The 22,338-nt window shown below is 36.7% G+C and overlaps 1 protein-coding gene across 2 annotated transcripts in view; it reads right to left on the bottom strand.

The window, feature by feature from the left end:
• RAB3GAP2 (RAB3 GTPase activating non-catalytic protein subunit 2) overlaps positions 1 to 21,453 on the bottom strand; it is a 77,432-nt gene extending 55,979 nt beyond the window's left edge. The window contains exons 1-4 of one of the 2 annotated variants that reach the window (XM_069459363.1): positions 21,223 to 21,453; positions 7,315 to 7,379; positions 2,129 to 2,252; positions 846 to 927 (exon numbers count right to left, since the gene is read on the bottom strand). In XM_069459363.1, the coding sequence (XP_069315464.1) occupies positions 846 to 927; positions 2,129 to 2,252; positions 7,315 to 7,379; positions 21,223 to 21,337 (386 nt within the window). In that variant the 5' untranslated portion in view covers positions 21,338 to 21,453. The remainder of the gene's footprint in view (positions 1 to 845; positions 928 to 2,128; positions 2,253 to 7,314; positions 7,380 to 21,222) is intronic. The other variant, XM_069459362.1, reaches the window with a different exon arrangement.
• Between the last annotated feature and the right edge of the window lie 885 nt (positions 21,454 to 22,338).

The following is a 22,338-nucleotide window of genomic DNA, read 5'->3' as shown; positions in this document are numbered from 1 at the left end:
GTGAACACAAGCTTATTCAACAAACTATAAACACTCCTGCACTAGGAGTGTAGTCATACTAGGTAACAAAGTTAATCTTTGTGCTTGTTGAAAGTAATATGTTTGCTTTGTGTTTCTGACAGAAATTAAATGTCTTTAAAATGTTTCAACTAATTGACCTAAGGAGAAATATTATCACTTATTTTGATAATAGCAGAAAACATTTCATTGAGCATCCAATGTGCCTGGCATGTACTAGGCACTTCCACTCGGTTGTCTTTTGTCTGAATTCAAAGTCTGCAGGATCTTTTTATTCGTTCTGATAAGATAGTTTTCAGTCATAAAAATTTAAATGAAAACAGTTTCAGGTTCAAGGTTCTAGGTGAGCAGCTCCATCATGTAACCACACCAGAGATCATGGTTTTAAAAGTTTTACTGGGTCAGCAGGAAACCTAAATATACCAGCTTGCACTTCTGAAGTATTTATGAGCTTTAAGAATTAATGTAGCACTGTACCCTTCAAGTACAAGCCCAATACTAGGAGAGCAGAGAAGACAATGACTGTCCTTGATTTTTTTTGATGAATAAAATTAGTAATGGATAACAGAGAGAAAAGACAAAATGTGAAAAGGATTTCATGGGATTTTTCCTGCTTTCTTCAAATCCTCAAACAGGATTTTAAAAAAGACACATCACATGCAAAATTAAATTTGCTGACTGAATCATTCTCTACAACCTCTAATGTTAGGATGCATATACATTTACTAAACATTCCAAATAATGAAACTTCTTAATACATTGACTTATAAGTCAAACAATTTCATACACACATTTAACATACAGAAAAAAAATTAACTGGTACCTACCCTTCTTCAACATTTAAAGAACCACTCCAACCAACAGCAAATTGCATTTCTTCCTTTCCTTTATCACTATATTTCCATTTTGCTGAAAAAATTAAGATATAGTATAAAATAACTTTAGCTATAGTATACTAAAGTAGTAATTTACAAATTTTGCTCTTTCCTTTTAGGATGATGAGTACAAACTTTAATAATTCTGTATTAACTGATTTAGGTCTTTTTACCAGTAAATATAAGATAATGCTTTAAAAATTTTATAAGATTTTATAAAACCACCTAGTCTCCTGGTCTCTCCGTCCTGCAACTAAACCCATATAATGTTGTCATAGTTCTTGCAGAATAAAGTTATTAATTCCTAAGCCCACCCTACCTGTATTATTTATAAGACTACTTTTATCGTCAGACAGCAAAGAAGAATTTTCCATTAGATTTATGCTGCTAGAAAGTAAATTTGCTTTATAAGACCATCCTATGGCCATTTTATACATAATCTATTTAGATCAGTGGGATTTTTCATATCCTATATATCCTCAAACTTTAATTTTAATCTTCAACAAAAAATTATAAGCTGAAAATTTATGCCCAAAACAGAAATCTACAATATTGTAAGTTTTTAAATTATAGTTGAAAATCATCTCACTTACACTGTTACTAAGAAAAGGTTGGTGACCTTTTTTAGCTCTGTCTCTTGTGAGAATTGGGCAATGCCCAGCACTGCCTCTGAAGTACCAGAGAGACAGCTAAAGTATCAATAGCCAAGAAAGAAAAAGAGAGAGGAAACAAACAGAATAGAAAGGAGAAAGAGAGGAGAGAGAAAAAAACAAAAACAAAAAAAGGAAAGGAAATAAAAAGTGTTATATATAAAATACAAGGCCAGGTACGGTGGCTCATGCCTATAATCCCAGCACTCTGGGAGGCTGAGGCGGGAGGATCACTTGAGGCCAGGAGTTCAAGACCAGCCTGAGCAAGAGCAAGACCCCGTCTCTACAAAAAACAGAAAAATTAGCCAGGTATGGTGGCATGCTACTTGGGAGGCTCAGACAAGAGAATTGCCTGAGACCAGGAGTTTGAGATTACAGTGAGCTATGATGATGCCACTGCACTCTAGCCTGGGCAACAGAGCGAGACACTGTCTTAAAATAAATACATACATACATACATACATACTACAGATGCCACTGTATGATGCATACAATAGAAGTAACATTTTTTCTTTCCACCTTATCCATTTTCTGTTCCATCCTATGCATTAACATAAAGGCCAATGAAAATAATAGGATACTTACGCACTAGAAATACAGCTTTTTGCTCCCGAGCTATAACCATAAGATCATTGGTTGGAGATAAGGATAAAACACAATCTTGGAGCCAGGAAGTTTTTTGTGTTTTGCAAGTATTTCCTTCTTCTTCCTGAGGATAAAACTACAATTACCCTATATGCAAAAATATCAGGAGTATTTCAACTTAGCTTATCTGCCTTGAGGGGAAAGGGGGAAGAAAGGAAAAGATATCTTTCCAATTCTCTTATAGAGTTTCATAATATTCCTTATCAAAACATGTCAAAGATGACTGACAAAATACCCACTAGAAACAAATCTCAGTTTTGAATATTAATGCAAAACTTTTAAATATAAACAAATACAAACTAGCAAGATATCAAAAAAAAGGTCACATAAGGATCACTTCAGGAATGACTTAGTATTAGGAAATTTAGTAAATAGTCCTATTCAGAGAGATAGCTACAGTATCTCTAGCTAGATAGCAAAGAAAAAAAAATATGAGATTATTAAGGTTGTAGGATCTGTAAAAGTATTTGATACGATGTGATGCTTCCTTTTTTTTATTTGACCTGCATGGTGTTTTCTTTTTTTCCATTAGAAATTTATTATATAGGTAAATTCTCATGGTTAAAAATTCAACAGATGTAAAAAGGTCTTCTTTGAAAATTCTCTCTGACACTCTTATACTCTAGCCACCTAGTTGTTAACTCTAGAGACCAAGCAATCAGTTCTTACATGTAGTTCCAGAGACACTTCATGCACATAAAAACAAAATACATTTACTACCCTTTCCTCCCTTTTTATTGCAAGAATGGTAGCATAATATATATACATATAATTCATACTTTGCTTTTGTCTCTTAACATATACCTTAGACTTCATTCCACATGAAGTTTCTTTATTCTTTTTAATGGCTACACCATAATTTGTTTAACCAGCCCCCTATTGATGGACATTTGTGTTCACAATCTTTTGCTGTTACAAACTATCCTGGAACGAATGACTCTATATATTTGTCAGTTTGTTTGTGTGGAAATATATCAGGAGGCTAAATTCCTAGAAGTAAAATTGCTGAGTCAAAGGAAATGTGTATTAGTAAATTTGCTACATATTCCCAAATTGTGCCCCACACATGCTATAATAATTTTTAATCCCACCAGCAATTTTTGAAAGTGCTTGCTTTCCTGTAGATTTCCCAAAAGATGTTTTAACTCTGGATCTGTGATCTGTGTCAATCTAATAGGTAAAACATGGTTATCTCAGCATATTTTTAAACTGCATTTTTTTCTTATGAATGAGAATAGGCATTTTCTCATATATTTAAAGGCATTTTTTTCATATACTTAAGAAAACTTCTCATTTTTACAGAAAGGAAAGCAACAAACTGTTTGAATAATTTTTAATGAACAGTTTCTTTTGTAGATTTCCTGTTAGGTTGCTGCCTTTTCTAACTAATTTGCACACACTGTTTATATACAAGAAAAATTGCCCTTTGAACATAGAGTTACAAATATTAATAGTTTTTCCCAGTGGAAATAATGCCACTAACAAGGATTAGATCTGATGTTTACATGTGCAGAAAAGACAAAGAGACAAGGAATTTCAAAGATGGAAGGCATTTAGAGACCAAATGGTCCAAAACCTCACTTTATAGCAAAGAAAATGGAGTCTGAGGGAGGCTAAGGGATGTGCTTCCGGCCACAGAATTAGTGTCAGAGCCCAAACTATTAATAGAATCCAAGCCTCCTGACTCTTAATTCAACTGGTCTTTCTATCCTATCATTCTGCTCATCTTTGTGGATAGCTGTAATAGCTTTTTGAGAAGCCTGTCTTCACTTGGGATTTGACTCTAGTCTCACAGTCAATGAAAAGCCTTTTCTCAAAAAGAACTACCTTATTACTTATCGCTTTATTCTAGGATAATCTTTTTGCAGTTCTTTGAACTGATTTAGAGTAAGATGACTACCATACGTGAATGTGTCAGTCAGTGTATTCTTGAGTTATTTCTTTAAGCATGCCTCCAAAGATACTTTTCCCTCTCCTTTCTGTCTTTCCATTTGCAGTTCCACTTCTTCTGCCAACCTCATCCTACTCTTTTACCCTCTTTCAAATTTATTGCAATTAAAAGTCCTAATACTCTCTGCTACCAATTTATTTATTCAGTGACTGCATTTCTCCCATACTAGACTAGAAGCCCACTTGTTGGCAAAGCCTATGCCTTATATTACTTTTCAACTCCACATGTAACACAGTCCACTAGTAGCATATGTGAGTGAATAACAACATTCCCTGTCTTTTATATTCACAAAGATGTTTGAATAACCTATCTATTCTTGCACATGAAACTGTATGACAATGAGCAATCAATTCAAAGCCAGTATATTCAATCCTTAGTAATGTTTTCTCTTAAGCGACATTATGATTTAACAGTTCAAGATTCTGACGGACATATCCACAGTAGAAACAAGTTAGCGAGATACAAGAGAGGACAGAATGCGCTGTATCACAGCCTTCTTAGTTGGGCCTAGAACTCAGTGTCAAATTATAATCAAGCTCTGTCTGCCACTATCCAAACACATAGACTATAAGTGATCCCAGAAGCAAACATGAATTTCTACCCATGATGAAAGCATGGAAAATAGACAGATGTCACTTGGTTAGAAGCAAATTCAGAAAAACTATTTCACAGTCATTGGTTATATCCCTAACTTGCTTAGCCATCTCCTACATGTACATTTTTAGTTACATGAAGCAAGAAAATCAAGCTTCATGTAGATTAAGCACTCTGGTTTCATCTGATGATGATAAAGGAATAAAGAGGCAGAAAACCAAAATCTTCTGTCATTCTTCACGACATTTTCTTTTCTATGTTCTCTCTACCTCTCCATCTTTCCTTGCAACTATGGGACTGAAAGTAATCCTCCCATTCTGCCACAGTAAAATTAGATGTGTACAAGTGGGCACCCCATATTATAAATAGGCTAGAAAATACTACAATATTATATTACATTATCTCATCATTACAGTTTGATGTCCCATAAAATTCTAGACCTAAAGCTTTAGTTATGCTTTTCAAGAATGATGCTCCCTTGGCACAAAATACAATGGTGTTGTGCTCTAAATACAAGCTCCATACATCTTTTGATCCATAGCCACATGGGGGAGCAGCTGTACACCATTGTAACTGCAAGTTCCTGGTCACATGTAACTCTGAAGTAACTCTTCTTTGTGACTAATGCACAGTACTCAATGCATCAGATTCAATAGGATAAAAAGTCTCTAATGACAATAACCCAAACCAAATCATACCCTTAAAATTATAAACAGAGGTAAAAATTTATTGTTTCCCCATAAGTTTAGCTATTCTGCTCCAAGCAGCGTAAATTTTACCATGAGATTATGAAGCAAATTTAAAACAGAAAACCACTGGAGATGCAGGGAGTGGGGGGAGAAGAAATCTCAGGTAAATCAAATTTCTTTCAATAAATCCTCAAAATGAAGTAAGAAATCCCTTGGTGCATCAGGAGATTAATAATGAGCATATGATATACAAAGGTAAACAAAGAACAAATGCATAGAAAAGTGTATGTCCTAAATTGTTCTATGTCTGCTACTCTGTACCCAAGCAATATGGTATGGGGAAGCAGGCCACAGTAATTTGAAATCTCTCTTCTCATGATAAAGAAAGCCTTTGGCGCCATCCTGAGCAGAGGACAGTGAGGCCCATCAACAAGTATTGCAACACTGACATATGCTTTGGGTTTGGTCATCTAAGTTGAAAGGAATGAGGCAGGGATGACACTGGTGGATTCAGATATGTTCATGGCAACATTTGCCAAATAATCTCTATGTGCCAGATGATGTGTTAAATGCTTTACACGTATATCTTACTTAATTCTCAGAGTAACTTCATAATCAAAGTTCTATTACTGCCCCCATTTTGAGACAGGGAAACAGAGAATTACCAAAATAACTTCCCCAGATTACATAGAAAGGGGTGGATTTGAACTTAGGCATTGGAGTTCACCTGAATTGCCAACTCTTTGTGCTGCCTACCAAACTATACTGCTACAGGAAGCTGGTCCCTATAGAGAATTTGTCATCCCTTTCTTTTTTTTTTTTGAGACAGGGTCTCACTCTGTTGCCCAGGCTAGAGTGCAGTGGCATCATCATAGCTCACTGTAACCTCAAACTCCTGAGCTCAAGTGATCCTCCCACCTCAGCCTCCTAAGTAGCTGGGACTATAAGCACATGTCATCTCACCCAGCTAATTTTTCTATTTTTTGTAGAGACAAGGTCATACTATGTTGCTCAAGCTGGTCTCCAACTCTAGCCCCAAGCAATCCTCCCTTCTCGGCCTCCCAAAGTGCTAGGATTACAGGAGTGAGCCACCACACCCAGCCACCTTTCAATTTTATCTACTCTGCTGCTCCCCCTGTGGTTGTGACTCTGGGTGAGCACCCATAACCCTGCCACTGTGGATCCAGAATAAACGGGAAACAAGACGCTCTACTCCGTTTCTAGGCTAAAAGAATGGTGTCTCTCAATGATTTTTGTTTTTTAGACAGAGTCTCATTCTGTTGCCCGGGCTAGAGTGAGTGCCGTGGCGTCAGCCTAGCTCACAGCAACCTCAAACTTTGGGCTTAAGCGATCCTTCTGCCTCAGCCTCCCGAGTAGCTGGGACTACAGGCATGCGCCACCATGTCTGGCTAATTTTTTTCTGTATGTATTTTTAGCTGTCCAGATAATTTCTTTCTATTTTTAGTGGAGACGGGGTCTCACTCTTGCTCAGGCTGGTCTTGAACTCCTGACCTTGAGCGATCCTCCCACCTTGGCCTCCCAGAGTGCTAGGATTACAGGCGTGAGAGGTAGCAAGAAGGCCCTCACCAGGTGCTGGCCCCTCAATCTTGGACTTCTCAGCCTCCAGAACTGTGAGCCAATAGATTTCTGTTCACTATAAACTACCCAGTTTCTGGTATTCTGTTATAGTAGCACAAAACAGAGTAAGACACCCACTTAGCTATAAAGTCACTAAATTCCTTAAGAATAGGCATCTAGTTAAATACTATCAAGTAAGCACAAAAATGTTTCTGACATAGATTTTAAAACAACCTAATGCCGAACTATGTCACCATTATTACAGAAGGAAAATGCCACTATCAAAAAACATGCATACATTTATAAAGACTTACAGGTTCTTGGGCCTCTGTTTCTTCCCATGCTCCCCAACCATCATCTTCCCAGTTTGTTGATTTACCTATTTTAAAGAAAATGAAAAAATGTTTACATGAAATATAGAGCTTAAGTACTTTTAAAACATTTTCTCTAAACATAATAGAAACAATTCCTGTATAATGCTGATGTTAAGGAAGAAAACAATGGTACACTGTGTTATATTAGGATTTTGCTTTATATGTTAACAATCATGAAACATCTGAACTACTAAATATCTAAATCTATATATTAGTAAAATTGTATGCAAGTTATTTAGATCTTAAGATATTGGATGGTAAAAGTCTATCCATATTTAAATCAAACTACAAAGGTCACTTCAAAAAAATCGAAAAAGGACAAATATTTATTACTAAAGACATCAGACAAATATAAACCATGAGAGACACATCTAAAATTTCACATAGATCCCTTAAAAATGACTTATTTTATCTATTTATATTTTTGTACTTCAACAGATGCAAAAAAGACTTGTTTTTTGATAAGACAAGGTCTGAACAAAAAAGAAAACTGAATTTTGAACCAAGACAATCCTGCTCTTCTGCGTCCTATTCTAATATTCTGTGATTTTTTTTTACATGAGAAGATAATCAACAAACAGTGCAACAAGGAATTTAAAAGTCCAGATGGGTTTATTGATTATGACACCTCACATTGTTCATGTTACTTGTTTTTATATGGTCATTTTTGAATATATCAAAAGCAAAAGAATAAAGCGATCTTTTTTTAAGCAACTACTTTTTTTTTTTTTTTTTTTGACAGAGTCTTGCTCTGTCGCCTAGCCAGAGTGCAGTGGCATCATCACAGCTCACTGCAATCTTAAACTCCTAGACTCAGGCAATCCTCCTGCCTCAGCCTCCCAAGTAGTTGGGACTACAGGCGGGCACCACCACTCCCGGCTAATTTTTTTCTATTTCTAGTAGAGACAGGGTCCTGCTCTTGCTTAGGCTGGTCTTGAACTTCTAACCTCAAGCAATCTTCCTGCCTCGGCCTCCCAAAGTGCTAGGATTACAGGCGTGAGCCACCTCGCCTGGCCTTGAGCAACTACTTTGAGACAAGCATTAGATACTGTGTATGTATTACCCCAAATTAAATTTAAAAATTGATAAAGTTCAAATAAGACTTTGGGCCCCAGAATCAGTTTTATTTGAACTTTTATCAATTTTTAAATTTAATTTGAGGTAATGCATACATTAAACATCTAATGCTTGTTTAAATCCCAGATCAAGCGCTTCAGAGCTCTGTGACCTAGAGCAAGTTACCCTTTGTCTCTAAAAGATATAAAAGATATCTATAAGTTCTCTAATCATAAAAGCATAGAAAACAACAGTATCCACCTCTAGCAGGATTGCTGTAAGGATTTAAATCCTATAGCATACTAAAGTACTCAGTGCCTAATACATATAAGTTCTTAATGCTAGTCATCAAAATTTAGCTTATGGTACTTAAGCAACCAGCTTTAAAATTCTGGGGGAAATCAGTTTAAAAGATTAGAGTGATCCTAATGGCTTACGATAGCAAGGAAGCAAACAGAACTTTCACTTATATATAAGGTTTTAAAAGTTGCTAAACTCAGTTACATATAGATGATAAAAAAAATTGTTACAGTCTGGTATTTGGAATCATTGCTCAAATAACTTTGTGGTAATAGTCTAATCTTCAGCACTTAAATGCCAGATAATTACTTCCTAATATGCAAAGCACATTGCCAGGCATATATTAAGTCCTAAAATAAGAACTATCATTTGATTAACACTGTACATTTATAGAAGATTTCCATATACAAGTCAATTAACAATTTAACAAATGCCAAATCTTGTAGTAGGAGCTGAGAAAAATACAAACATACTCCTTGCCCTCAAAGAATTCATGACCTAGTGTAGAAGACAGACAGCCATGTAATTCTAATACATGGTGAGTGCTGTAATCTACTACTATGGGAACTTGGACGAGGGAGTGAGAAAAATGAAAAAAAAAGTATAATCTTAGTCTTTTAAAAGTAGCTAGGAATTTTCCAAATATGCTCAGAAAAAGGTCAACATGAATTTGCAAAGGCAAAGAGGCAGAAAAACGCAATGCATGTAACAACTAACATGTATTGAGCATTTCTACATGCCTAAATGCTTTATAGTGAACATTAATTCACTTAAGCATTGCAAGGATCCTTTATCATCACCATTTTACATTGAGCAAAACAGATTACTTACAGTGTAAGCAGCCTGACCAAGATTACAAAGGAGTCAGTGGCACAGTGAGGCTTAAGTTCAGGTCTACCTGAGTTCCAAAGCCCATGCTCTTAAGTGCTATGCTATACTTACTCCTGCTATGGTTCATGAAGAAGGATAAAATTAAGGAACAGTTTACCTTAATTTTATAAACAGGGTTTATAGTTAAGGTCAGAAGAGAGTCCTCGAGAGTCCTTGTTTTAAAATAGAAACATTTCTTTGAGATTAAGATTTAGTTTTTTTGTTTCATTTTGTTTTGTTTTTTACCTTGGAAAATTACAGTTTATTCTTTGTCAATTAGGCAATCTCTTTCTTTTGCTAATTTTTCCACTGCACCAGAAGCAACTGCCTTATTGTGGGCTGATGGCAGGTAATTAGGCCATCCCATTTAGTTTCAGAATATGTACTGTCTTTTGTATTAGAATGCAAAGTACCTAGAAAAGCTCATCACTGAAGTTCATAATTCATTAAAAATTGCTATAAAAATAATGTATATATGAAATTACCACAGTCTCAAAAAACACTACATAGAATTTAAAGCTCTTCAGGAAAGTCATCCAATCATTCATTCATTCATTCAATAAACACAGCATCTTCTATGTCTTTGGCACTATGCTAAGTGCTGGAGATAAGCAAACAAGCCTTGGAAGAGCTTTGTGCACATAACCTCTGTTGAATGCTGTACAAAACTATTTTAAACGTGTCATTTCTCCTCCATATTGGTATAAAAAGTACCTGACTCAATTCAGAGTGACTCACACAATCAAACGGGAGACAGCAATAATTTGGATTTTCTACTTCCGCAGATATCTACTATCTCTTTATGCCACAATTCAAAACATCCAAGAAAAGACCTTGATAAATACATTATACAAAATAATTGTGTTCATGAGCGTTTCTCAATGTCCCTGACTAGAGAGCTTCTATAAACAAGAGGGAAAAAAAATGTAACTGGGCATCTCCCACTATCATAGGAATACATTTTACCAAAGAAGTCAGGATACAAACAGAGGTTAAAGGAAGATGAAACAGCACTATATTCAGGTAGGGTAAAGACATTTTTTGTAGGTTGTTCTAGAATCCTGTCCATTTGTAATACATGTGAGAATGCTTTCCAAATTTGAGTCAACTTAAAAATGGGAAACATTTTATCAATTGGGCTCTATCCTTATGGCGATTTCTACTCAGTGCCAATCGTTTAAATTTTGTGGCCTTTTCAGTTCTGTTGAAAATCATTTGATAGGGTTTTGCAAGCTGCTAGTTGATAGCTATTGTCAGCTGTTAAAAAGTGTTAAGAATCCCAGCACTTCACCAGTGTTATTTCTTATGTCTTCAAATTATGAAAGCAAGCCAAGCACATTCTTTAGGAAAGAAAAAACATTATGTTGAAAAAATAGCTGATAAATGTCTAATATAAAGTTGCCATTAATGTAAATAATTTTACTCAGGCACAGTCATTCCTCCTGGTAAACTTCTAAGGATAATGATGTCAATTGACATCATTAGCAGTGTTTTTTAATTGATCATTAAGGTTTAGGTAACCAAAGCAATGTTTAACATAAATTTGAGAACTATGCACTGTTTTATGTTAATATGGAACATAACTCTTAAGATCTTGAGATCTGTAAATTCTATGTCATCATGGAAAGATAAGACTAATTTGCTCAATTTATTATCAATTACTATAAAGAAAAGCTAAAAATAGTTCATCATGATTCTCTTAGGAGAATAAATAGAACAGTATCTCCTGTAGGCCAGGGTAATTTCAAAGTCCTAAACCTTGGAATAACTTAAGAGGTAAATCAGTTTAACAAACTGTATCATTCATAGATAGAATAAGGACACCAAGACAGCCAATTTCTTCTTTAAGATGGTTTGGGGGTCCAGTATAAAGATTCTAAACACTCCACCAATCACCAAACCACACAGCCAGAGCTATGGGGCACTCATTTTAGTCAAAGGCTAGACGATAAATTATAGAATAATTTAATTTTTTTTCCTATTAAATTAAGTAGCAATTGCTCAATCTCTAAAAAGCAATTCTTTAAATGACTCTGTCATCAACTGCCTGTTTCTTTCATTTTATTGAAGTCCAATCCAACAAAACTGATCAGAAAATAGCATTCATATTCATTGCCCTCATAAAAGCAGAGTTACAGTCTCCTGCAGATCCCCCATGATAGGTTAGCCTTAAAACCTTCACAAGGGAGAAATGAATGAGTTAGGGATGACTGAAGTTTCATAGATGACTCCACTGTCAGAGATTCTGTTTTAGGAGGTCTGCAATGGATCCAGGAATCTGCATTTAACAACTTTCCTCACCCCACAAACCTGAAGCAGATGGTGCATGCATGGATCATGCTCTAAAGAATACCAACTTCAAGGATAAACGTAAGTGCCAGTCTAATTTGATACTAAGTATTTTTTTCCTTTGCCTGTCACCACTCTTCTCTCACTCCAGCTGGGCTGTTCACTCACTGGTAGGTAGTCTTTAACAACACTATCCAACAGAAATAAAATGTGAGCTATCTATGTAATTTTAAATTAACTAGCAGTAGCCACATTAAAAAAAAAGGTGAAATTAACCTTAATATTTTATTTAATATAATGTAGCCAGAATATGACCTTTTCAGTATGTAATCAACATGAAATTACTTGTGAGATATTTCACAGTCTTTTTTCATATTAAGTCTTCAGAATCCATTATGTGTTAGAGCACATCACAATTTGTCCTAATCATATTCTAAGTGCCCAAAAGCACATGTGGTTAGTGTCTACAGTGTAAGGCAGCACAGGTTCAGAACAATTAGGCCTCTGGTGTCAGGTTGCCTGGGTCGGATGCCCAGTTTTACCCCTAAAGAGTTATATGACCTTAGTCAATTTATTTAATTTCGTACTGCCTCAGTTACCTCTCTAGCAAAATGGAGTTAAAAATTGTATCTATCTCATATAGAGTTGTTATAGTTAAAATATGCACGGCACTAGGGAAAGTGTTTGGCATGTAGACACCCTGTTATAATACAAAATTATCACTCTCCAAATATAACATTTTCGTTCTCATTTTCTGCCTTTGCCCGTCCAATACTTGTCAACTAAATGCCTTCCCACTTCACGCTACCTCTCCAAATCTGGTTTCTCCTCCAGGACTCCGATTAATTCTTCATGAAGTTTTCTTGCATCTACCAATGATCTTTCCCTCTTGTGAAACTACAGCATTTGATCGCATTTCTTACTCAGAACTTAATTATATATACTGCTTTGGGTCATTTGTTGCACTGTCAGTTATCTGGTAATTATCCCATTTAGCATGAATGTACACCTTGTCTACACAACTATTATGCTCTTGGAGGTCAGGGAATGTGTATCCTATGTGTGCGCACACACATATATAAATATTTGCAAAAGCATCATAAGTTCTTAATATTTGCTGAATAAAGTCTTTGAAAATGACATTCTTACCCAAATGCTTCCTTATATACTCCCATAAAAGCAGCTGGATTTAAATTAATACTTTCAAATATAATGAACAAATCAGCTGTTAATTCTAAACCTTTTGCATTTCAACAGAAATATGAAGACAAATACAAGAAATACAAAACAAGTTCATTTTTATAAAGTTTATATATACAGACTTTATATACAGGATCAAAATAATTTTTTTCAAATAACTTTTCTATGTAACATTATAATAAAATTGATGATTCTCTTCTTTTCCATTCCATTTTAACTGGTGAGACAAAATAATTAAAAAAGTACCAATTTCTAGCTTTAGTTTTGATTAAGAAATAAGAAAAATATGCTATTTTATTCTAATTCAAGTCTAAGTGGCAGAATTTGATTACATAAGATCCTCTAGAAATCTAGTTCAGAGTACATGGATCTTTATATTTCATACATATACATGCAAGCACATGTGCACAGAAACACAATGTATATTTCAACATTTCAAAACAAAACTTCTATCATTACTAACAAAAGATCCAGCATAAATGATGAAAAGTCAGCAGGACATGGTGGCTCACGCTGGTATCCTAGCATTTTGGGAGGCCAAGGCAGGACGATCGCTTTAGGCCAGGAGTTGGAGACCAGCCTGAGCAACACAGCAAGATCCCCATCTCTACAAAAATAAATTAGCCAGGTGTGGTGGCACACACCTATAGTCTCAGCTACTTGGGAGGCTGAGGCAGGAGGATCACTCCAGCCCAGAAGTTCAAGGTTGCAGTAAGCTATGATCACATCACTGCACTCCAGACTGGGCAACAGAGCAAGATACCATTTCTAAAAAAAAAAAAATAATAATAATGAAAAGCCAATTTGCGCATTCAATTACATGTGACTTTCAACAACCTAGTTTCTTGATAGGGCTAGGAAAAAAATTACAAAAGGCCAATGAGCTCCCAAATAAACACCGTACCATTCTGAAGAAGAAAATAAAACATCTCATCATTCTCAAGTTGTGTCTGTACTGTATTATGCAAATATTTTTGCCAACAGTGAATAAAACCGGATATACTAAAAAACAGCTCAAAAATAGCAAATATTTCCTATTAGAGAAATTTAAAAATAGATTAGAATGCTTCTCAGGTCTTATTACTTTCATGCTATGATTCATACCCACGTGTTGCTCCTAAAGCATTCATTTTACAACTATATTACATCAAGACAGCATTTCAGCTGTAAGCAGACTATTAAATATTTCAAAGATTCATGTTTTAACTGAGCTTTCTCAGCTCATTTCCTGTATAACCTATTGATAAAATGGCATTTCTGGGTACATAAGACATTTCTACTTAGTTTTAAATCTTTTGTCATTTTTTTTCCCTAGTCTTACTTAAGGAGAAGACTTAAGTCTTCCTTTAAAATGTATTCTTTTCACATTCTTTCACAGAAAATCAAGATTGCACTGAGGATTCACTTCGAGTCTCTCAAGAAGTTTGCCAGTTTAAAATATTGTTTGTCCAACTCAGTCACTGAAATTATCCTTCACTCTTATTTATTTCCACATCTTGAATCATACCTTCTAAGTAAAATTAATAAGCTGATCTCCAACCAACTCATATGATATGAAGAGAAATAAAGAAGAGCAAGATGATGTTATAAAGAATAGTAAAAAAAAAAAAAAAAAAGCAAATACCTCCTCATTGATTAGTAACCTGACTTTTCAATCGTTAACTTTTTTCATACCCATTACTTAACAGGACTAATTGGTAACGTAACTATAAACCCTTGTTCTTATCCTTATCAAGTTAAATGTTTTACCTGAATTAATAAAACCAATCACTTCAAAATGTAAAATGTAACCACAAAAATTTAGATATTTTTCCCCTGAAGACATTAGATTATGATAGTATTAAAAAAAAAAAAAACCTGTTGTATCTCTCACTTGATAAATGAAACCTTCCAACCAGAGAGAAAAATGCATTTTATTCAACCATCAAAAAAATTATAGATATCTTATTTAGAGGTATTTCTATGAATGGATTATACTACCAACAAAAGCTTAAATAAGAAATTCAACTTCTGCTTTCCACAGCTCTATTTAATTCCCAAAATACATTATTCTAATTTGTTTCTGAACAGTCTGTACTCATAAAATGAGTGTATGTTTTTCGTTTAACAAGGACCTGAAGCTAGACAGGAAATTGAATTCTAGAAGTGGACAATTAATTTGACACTATTTGCTTTTTCCAAAATTAGTGTGTCAAGATCAAAAACTAAAAGAGAAACTGAAACCATTAAACATTAGGAAAAGGAAAACTTAATTTCTGTGGTCTAATAAAAGATCTTAGCATAGAAGCAAATTCATTTCCGTTCTTTTGAAATAAGGAAAAAAGAGAATGTACTTGTTTCTATAAAAAGTAAGAACCTCTAGAACCTATGACTTGTAATTCAAGGAGTTCAACAAATTCATTTGGCTATTCTTGGCCAAAGGAAAGAAAGCATCACACTGCCGTACCAAGTGGGGGGGGAAAAAAAAAAGTCTAAAGAATAAAGAAGTTGCTGCTTAACTTTCCATGCCTCAGAATTATTTAATATTAACCTTTTTCTATTTCTAGGGAAATGGAACATAGGAAAATAAATTTTGTACTGGCATATTCCTTTCAGCACATAAAAATATGTAGCACTTTAAAATAAGGAGGTCATCCTGTTTTCAACAAGCAGGGGTTCATCTCTTTCAAACCATTGTGCGTGTTTAAATCAGGCTAGATCTTTCAGAACCTTTTCAGTTCTAGAATTTTCATGACTCCTGTTCTCAAATAAGTAACTCCCTCATCTAACTCAGATACAAACCAACACACAATATACGTTCACTCATACTACATTATCAGCTGTGTACCAATGCTGGGGATACAATGAATATATTACTTATTCCCTAGCCTAAACTGGGTTTCCTATACAGAATGGACCAACACTCCTTCATTCTCCCCCATCATATATCAAATCACAGCAAAATACTTCCAACATTCCTTTTACACACTTATCTCCTTTTATTAGCTGAAAACTCCTTGAATGGGACCTATTTTAGTTACCTCTAAACTCATTTTGTGCATAGAACATAGTAGGTGAGCAAAAAATATTAGCTGAATGAAGAAATTAAAGAACGCTCAAATCTCAATTTCCTCACTGATAAAATTTTATCTGTAAGATCCCCTTCCAATTTTAAAGAAATCCAGTAACACTATGTATTTTCTGAAATTCCTATAAATGTTTTCTTTTCAGATTACTTCTCTCTCCCAGTATAATTTCAAACTAGAGAAAGTATTTTCACTACGTATAGAAAATTGGATATTTTATATCCTTTGTGATATCCTATCATGCAAAGTGATTCCATGATTTTAGCTTATCCTAAAAAAGCATATTTTTCTCAGCGATTGTACAAAAACATGACTTTAATTAATGACCCCAACATAATTCCCTACATGCTTTTATCTTCTATCTTTTTGATAAAAGAGGAAAGAAGGAAGTTGCTCACATTTTTACTGTGCCAACAGGATATTATTTTACCATTAGGTAAATTAAGAGATACACAGATTATTATAATACCCATTCTTCAAATATTCTGACTCTCCTCTCTACACATGTATGTATGTATTTATTTATTTGCCCAACTCAACTGTAAACTTTAGAAAGCTCTGGTCTAGAAATCAGGTTTCACTGGAAATTATGTCACTATAGGTTAAATGGGGACCCATAAAGTGGGGACACACATACTACTACCCATCCCTGCAACTTCAAAGGAATAAGACCAAATTTCATGTCTGAAATATTAACAGATGGTATTTAATTTATAAAAACAATTATTAATAGTTATCATTAATGTAAATATTGGGAAATAGTAAGTTCAAAATCTTTTAAAGTTAGAGGACAGTCTCCTTTATAATTAAAGATACAAAGTAACAAAGTCATATTGTTATTCTTTGACCTTCAAATATAGAAGTGTAGTATCACTATTTCTATAGCAGTTGTCCACATTAAAATAAAGTACTACTTTTACACTGAAAAGCTTCCATAATTCACAAGTAATTGAGGTTTTTTGTTTTAACATAATCCCTAGAAATGAGCTGGGTTAAGAAATTAAAACTCTATCAGCTAGGAAAATAAAAATGATATCATGACTACTGCTTCCCAATAATCATTTACAACACTAGTAAAGTGAAGAAAAGCAAAGGTAAACACCATCAGCAGTTTAAGTCAGGTCCTACTTACCTGCTCTGCTAACTTCATTCTTACTCTCTAAAATTTCACCATAACAAAAGTTTAGGTTCAGGTTTTCTTAACAAAGAGCTCTGTACAAAACCAGATGCTTTGTAAAAGATGGCCAGGGATATTTACAGAAATCCATAGTCCTAGTCTGCCTAAGAATTCCAAGTAAACTATCTACAGTAGGACAAACTATTTTTCTTTTATTTATAAATTAAAGTACCATTGTAATATAGGTTAAAATAGATGCTCCTTGACTTAAAATGGGGTTACATCCTGATAAAGCCATTGTAAGTTAAAAATATCAGTAAGCCAAAAATACATTTAATACACTTCACCTACCAAACATCATAGCTTAGTCTAGCCTACCTTAAACATGCTCAGAACACTTACAATAGTCTACAGCTGGGCAAAATCACCTAACACAAAGCCTATTTTATAAGAAAGTGTTCAATAGCTCATGTAATTTATCGAATACAGCACAAAGTCTCAGTTGTTTACTCTCACGATCATGAGATCACAAGAGAAAACTTTCTGCTGCTGCCCAGCATCACGAGACAGTATCTTACTTGATATATCCTTAGCCCTGGAAAAGATCAAAGTTAAAAAAATCAAAGTATGGTTTCTACTGAATACATATCACTTTCACACCGCTGTAAAGTTGAAAGATCATTAAGTTGAACTATCGTAAATTGGGACCATCTGTATAGGTTTTGCAAAGGGGCTCACCGGTTAAGAGGTCTTTTCTGTTCATTTTCTATATGAATCAATGGTAGCCAGGATAATACCAACATATACAAACCTATGAATTTGATTTAAAAGAGTAATAAATTAAACCATATTTGCAAACCTACAGGCATAATGCAAATTACTGTAGATGTCTGGGGTGTGATTATGTCCCCAACTGCCTGGATTGAGTTCATATTCTGGGTCTACTCTTCACCATGTGACCTTGAACAAATATTCAATCTGTATGTACCTGAGTTTTAGCACCTATAACTGTGCCATACAATATTATAGCTATTAACCACATTGAGTTTTAAATTTAAATTAAAATTAAGTAACATTTAAAAATTCAGTTCCTCAGTTGCACTGGCCACATTTCAGGGGCTCAGTAGCCACATGTGGCTAAAGGCTACCATACTGGACAGTATACAGTATAAAAATGAGCAGGATGATATGGTTGAGAAAACAAGTGAGAACAAGGGGGTCAGACTGACTACTTTAGATTAGGTGGTCAGAAAAGGCTACCTTGAGGAGTGGACATTGGAGCTAAGACTTGTATGACAAGATGCAACTAGCATGCAAAGATCTGCAAAGAGCACCCAAGGCACAGACAAAAACAACGGCAAAGGTCTCAGGCACAAATGTCTTGGCTGCTTTACCAATAAAAAGAGTGCCTGAAGCATAAGAAATAAGAGGAGAGGAGAATGAAGTCCAAGAAGTGGCAGGGGGCATGGCCTCAAGGACCTTACAAGCCATGTAAGAAATTTGGATTTTACGTTAAGTGCAATCAAAAACCATAGAGGGCTGGAAAGAGAGGACTGTTGTAATTTAAATTATGTCTTTAAAAACTCACTCTGACTCCTGTTGTGAACTAATTACTATAAGAAACCAAGAGTGGAAGCAGAAACAGCTGTTAGAAGACGACAGGTGCCATGGCCCAGCTTGAGAGAAGATGGTGGCCTGGACCAGGGGAGTGGCAGAGGGATACAGAAAATGTGCTCCTTTCCTCTATGTCCACTGTCAACGATACTGTACCTACTCTCCTTCACAACCACGCTCCTTAACGTCCAGCAAATATGCTTTGTGCCTCCAACATTCCACTGAAGCTGTCCTAAGGTCCCAATCACCTCCGCCTTCCCAAACCCAATGAGCACTTTTCTATCCTTATCTTACCTGACTTCAGCTGCATGTCTGACCACTCCTTACCTCCATAATATTCTCTCCTTCCTCAGCTCCTGGGGCATTGCTCTGGTTTTTCACTTTGTTACTCCTTCTCCGTCTTCTAACCAGTAACCTCTACTTGACTCTTAAACTTCAGTACTCAGTGCCTTTCAAAACATACATAATACTTGAGACTGAATTGACACTTTTTCTGGGAACTCCCAAATTAACATCTCTGGCCCAGGACTCCCTACTGTTTTAGATCTCTATGTACAGTATTCAACTGGGCTTCCTCACTTGGACATACCATAAACATTTAAAATGCAAAAGGTTCAAAATCTGTCTTCTTCATTCTCTCTTATCATATACCCCTGCTCAAGCCAAAGCCAAAGGCTTCCTAACTCCCTCTCGCTAGCAATAACCCCCATAATGCCAGACCTGCACAAGGTCCTGCAGATTCTACCTCCTCATTATCTTTCTAATCAAGCCCTTCCTCTCAAATCCTGCTAAGGCTATATTAGTTGAAGATCATATCATTTCTTGTTTGTGTTGTTGAAACAGCCTCCCAATTTCCCTGCTTCCAATCTCTCCTCCACACTGCTGCCAGAACACATTACAGGTATTCAAGAAATTTTGCTGGTTACCTTAAGTACAAATCAGGCCACATCATTTCTCTGCTTGAAGTCTTTCAGAGAAAACACCTGACAGCTTTCACAAGGCTTCTCATGATCTAGCTCCTTATTACTATTACAGCCTCATCTCCCCGACACTTCCCCTCACATCCTCCTCTCCATTCAGCTTTTCTTAGTTCTCTAATATTATGCCACTTCAGGCCTCCCTTCCTCTGCACATGCTATTACCTCTCCCTTATTCCTCTACCTACTACTTCAAAGTTCAGGCTTAAGTATCACCACTTCAAGAAAGTGCCTCACATATACCTCAATCACACTGCGTGGTAGGTACTGATTTGTCTGTCTCCCAGTAAATTATAAGCTCCTAGTGGCACGGCCCACCAACCTCATTTGGTTTGTAGCACCAATGACTGGCACAGAGTAAATATTCTTTCATAGATGGTTTTGGTATCTTCTCAATTTTAAAAAGGGAGAGGAGCTTATTTAGTGAGCCTTATATCACCATTCCAGTATGGCATAAAGTGACAGCACTGTACTACAAAGCCAAATGTGCTTTGAATTTCATATTGGAAACGCAAAAAACCCCACAGACCCCAATAAACACAAAGCACACCCTTTCAAAAGGAGAAACGTAAGTAGTACCTAATAAACTAGGCCTGGGATTTTACACTACGTGGGGAAGGGCTTATTTAACACTGTTTGATGATAATAATAGGTGGAAGGCTTCTCATCTCAATAAAGCAAAATAACTTTACTTGGCTATGTCATTGTAATTTTAGTTCCTAATGTTGATTCTCGCTCACTTCCTGACAGGTGATTCTCCTTATGTGAGAGACTCTTACCACCTGAAGAGTCACTCACTTGTCAATCAGCATTTGTTCTCTAAATCTAAATAGGGAACAGGGGATAGAAGAGAGTGCGGGGGGGATGATAAACACTTTCAGAACGGGAGGCGGCAGAAGGCCACAGTTCCCGCGATGGGAGAGAGTGGGCGTTGGGGTTAATACCAGGGTGGAGTGCTGACATGTGGGAAGGAACCGGGAGGATGCGATCACGGAGCACGCAATTGAACAAGGGACCCGAGGCTGAAGAGAGGTGGGGATAGGGAAGATACCGGGAAAGAAAGCTGGGGCAGGGGGGCGGCGAGAAAGCAGCGATAGGCAAAGGCGAAAGGAAGCGGCAAAACGCAGTTTTTGGCCAGAAGGGCTGAGGAGCAAAGCTGGCTCCAAGAGAGGAGAAAACACCAACCGAGCTTTATGACAAGCCGCGCAGGGATGGTCCCAGTGCGAAGAGAGGAGGCGAGAGCAGAACTAGGGGCCCAGAGGGCAGAGGCAGGCGGCTCGGAGCCGGTAGGAGACCCGAAGCCGCCAAGCAGAGGCCGTGCACCGCCCGGGAAGGGAATTGCGAAGCGAGGGGCACTTACTGGGGTCCCTCCGCACGGCGCCGCTGGGGTTCTCCTCCCGCAGGTGAGGGAAGAGGAAGTCCCGGGCGGCCTGGAGGTCCTGGAAGTAGCAGAACTGAACAATGGAGCAGGCCATGGCTCCAGGGAACCCCACTCCGGCACTCACCTTACCCCACCACGCCCTGCCCCCTCCACCCCACCGCGGCCACAGACGAGCCCCAACAGCTTTAACCTCGCAGGAGGCGGGGAAACCAAACCGGAAGTTGTCAGCGCACTCGGGAAGTTGTCGGAGCACTGCGCAAGCGCAGCCCGGCCGGGCGCCCAGGAAAAATGAGGCCGGGGTCACCTGACCAGCGGCGCCGCTGCGGCAGGAGGCTACGTCTACGTGGAGGCTTGGGACCGATTTGAAGTCCCAGTTCTGCGTCTACGCGGAGAGCGAACCCTTTCATTCATTCTGGCTTTTAGCCAGAGATGTTGTGATTGGACTTTGTCCGCGCGAGCCAAGAGTCATTCAACTATTGATGTCTTTCTATTGGCACGATCCTGATATTTCACGGAGAATAAGCCGTTTTAAACTAGTGACAGGCCAGTGAGAGACGGTATCTCATGCAACTATCGGCTTTTGACAGGATTAAGTGCTATTCCAGAAATCAGCGCCGTCAAGGCTGGCTTTAAATGCTCCTCCTATAAATTCCCATAGTACCTTGCAAGCCCAGTATAGTACGGGTTGTACTGTAGTATACGTTTTCATCGCCCCTTTAATTTTTCATTCGTTTGTTCATTCAAATATTTTTTAGTCTTTCCTGTGGCAGCCACTCAGGGCGCTGAGTATCAGAGACCAAAAGAGAAGAAACATCTGTTTCCATAAATCTAAAATTCTAGTGCTTGACCCAGGCAGCGAACAATTAATTACAGTAGTCCCCATTTATCCTAGGGAATCCTTCCACGCCCCCCAGTGGATGCCTGAAACAATGGGGTAGTACCAACCTTATGTATGTGTACTGATTTTGCCCGTACATGCCTATGATAAAGTTTAATTTATAAATTAGGCACAGTAAGAGATCAATAACTAATAATAAAATTGTATACTGTAATAATAAAAGTTATGTGAATGTGGTTGCGCTCTCTCAAAATATC

The sequence above is a fragment of the Eulemur rufifrons genome, chromosome 27 (genome assembly GCF_041146395.1).
Source record: "Eulemur rufifrons isolate Redbay chromosome 27, OSU_ERuf_1, whole genome shotgun sequence".
NCBI classification, from domain to species: Eukaryota; Metazoa; Chordata; class Mammalia; order Primates; family Lemuridae; genus Eulemur; species Eulemur rufifrons.
Note: the sequence above shows the minus strand (reverse complement) of the source record. Positions and strands in the feature narration are given on the sequence as shown.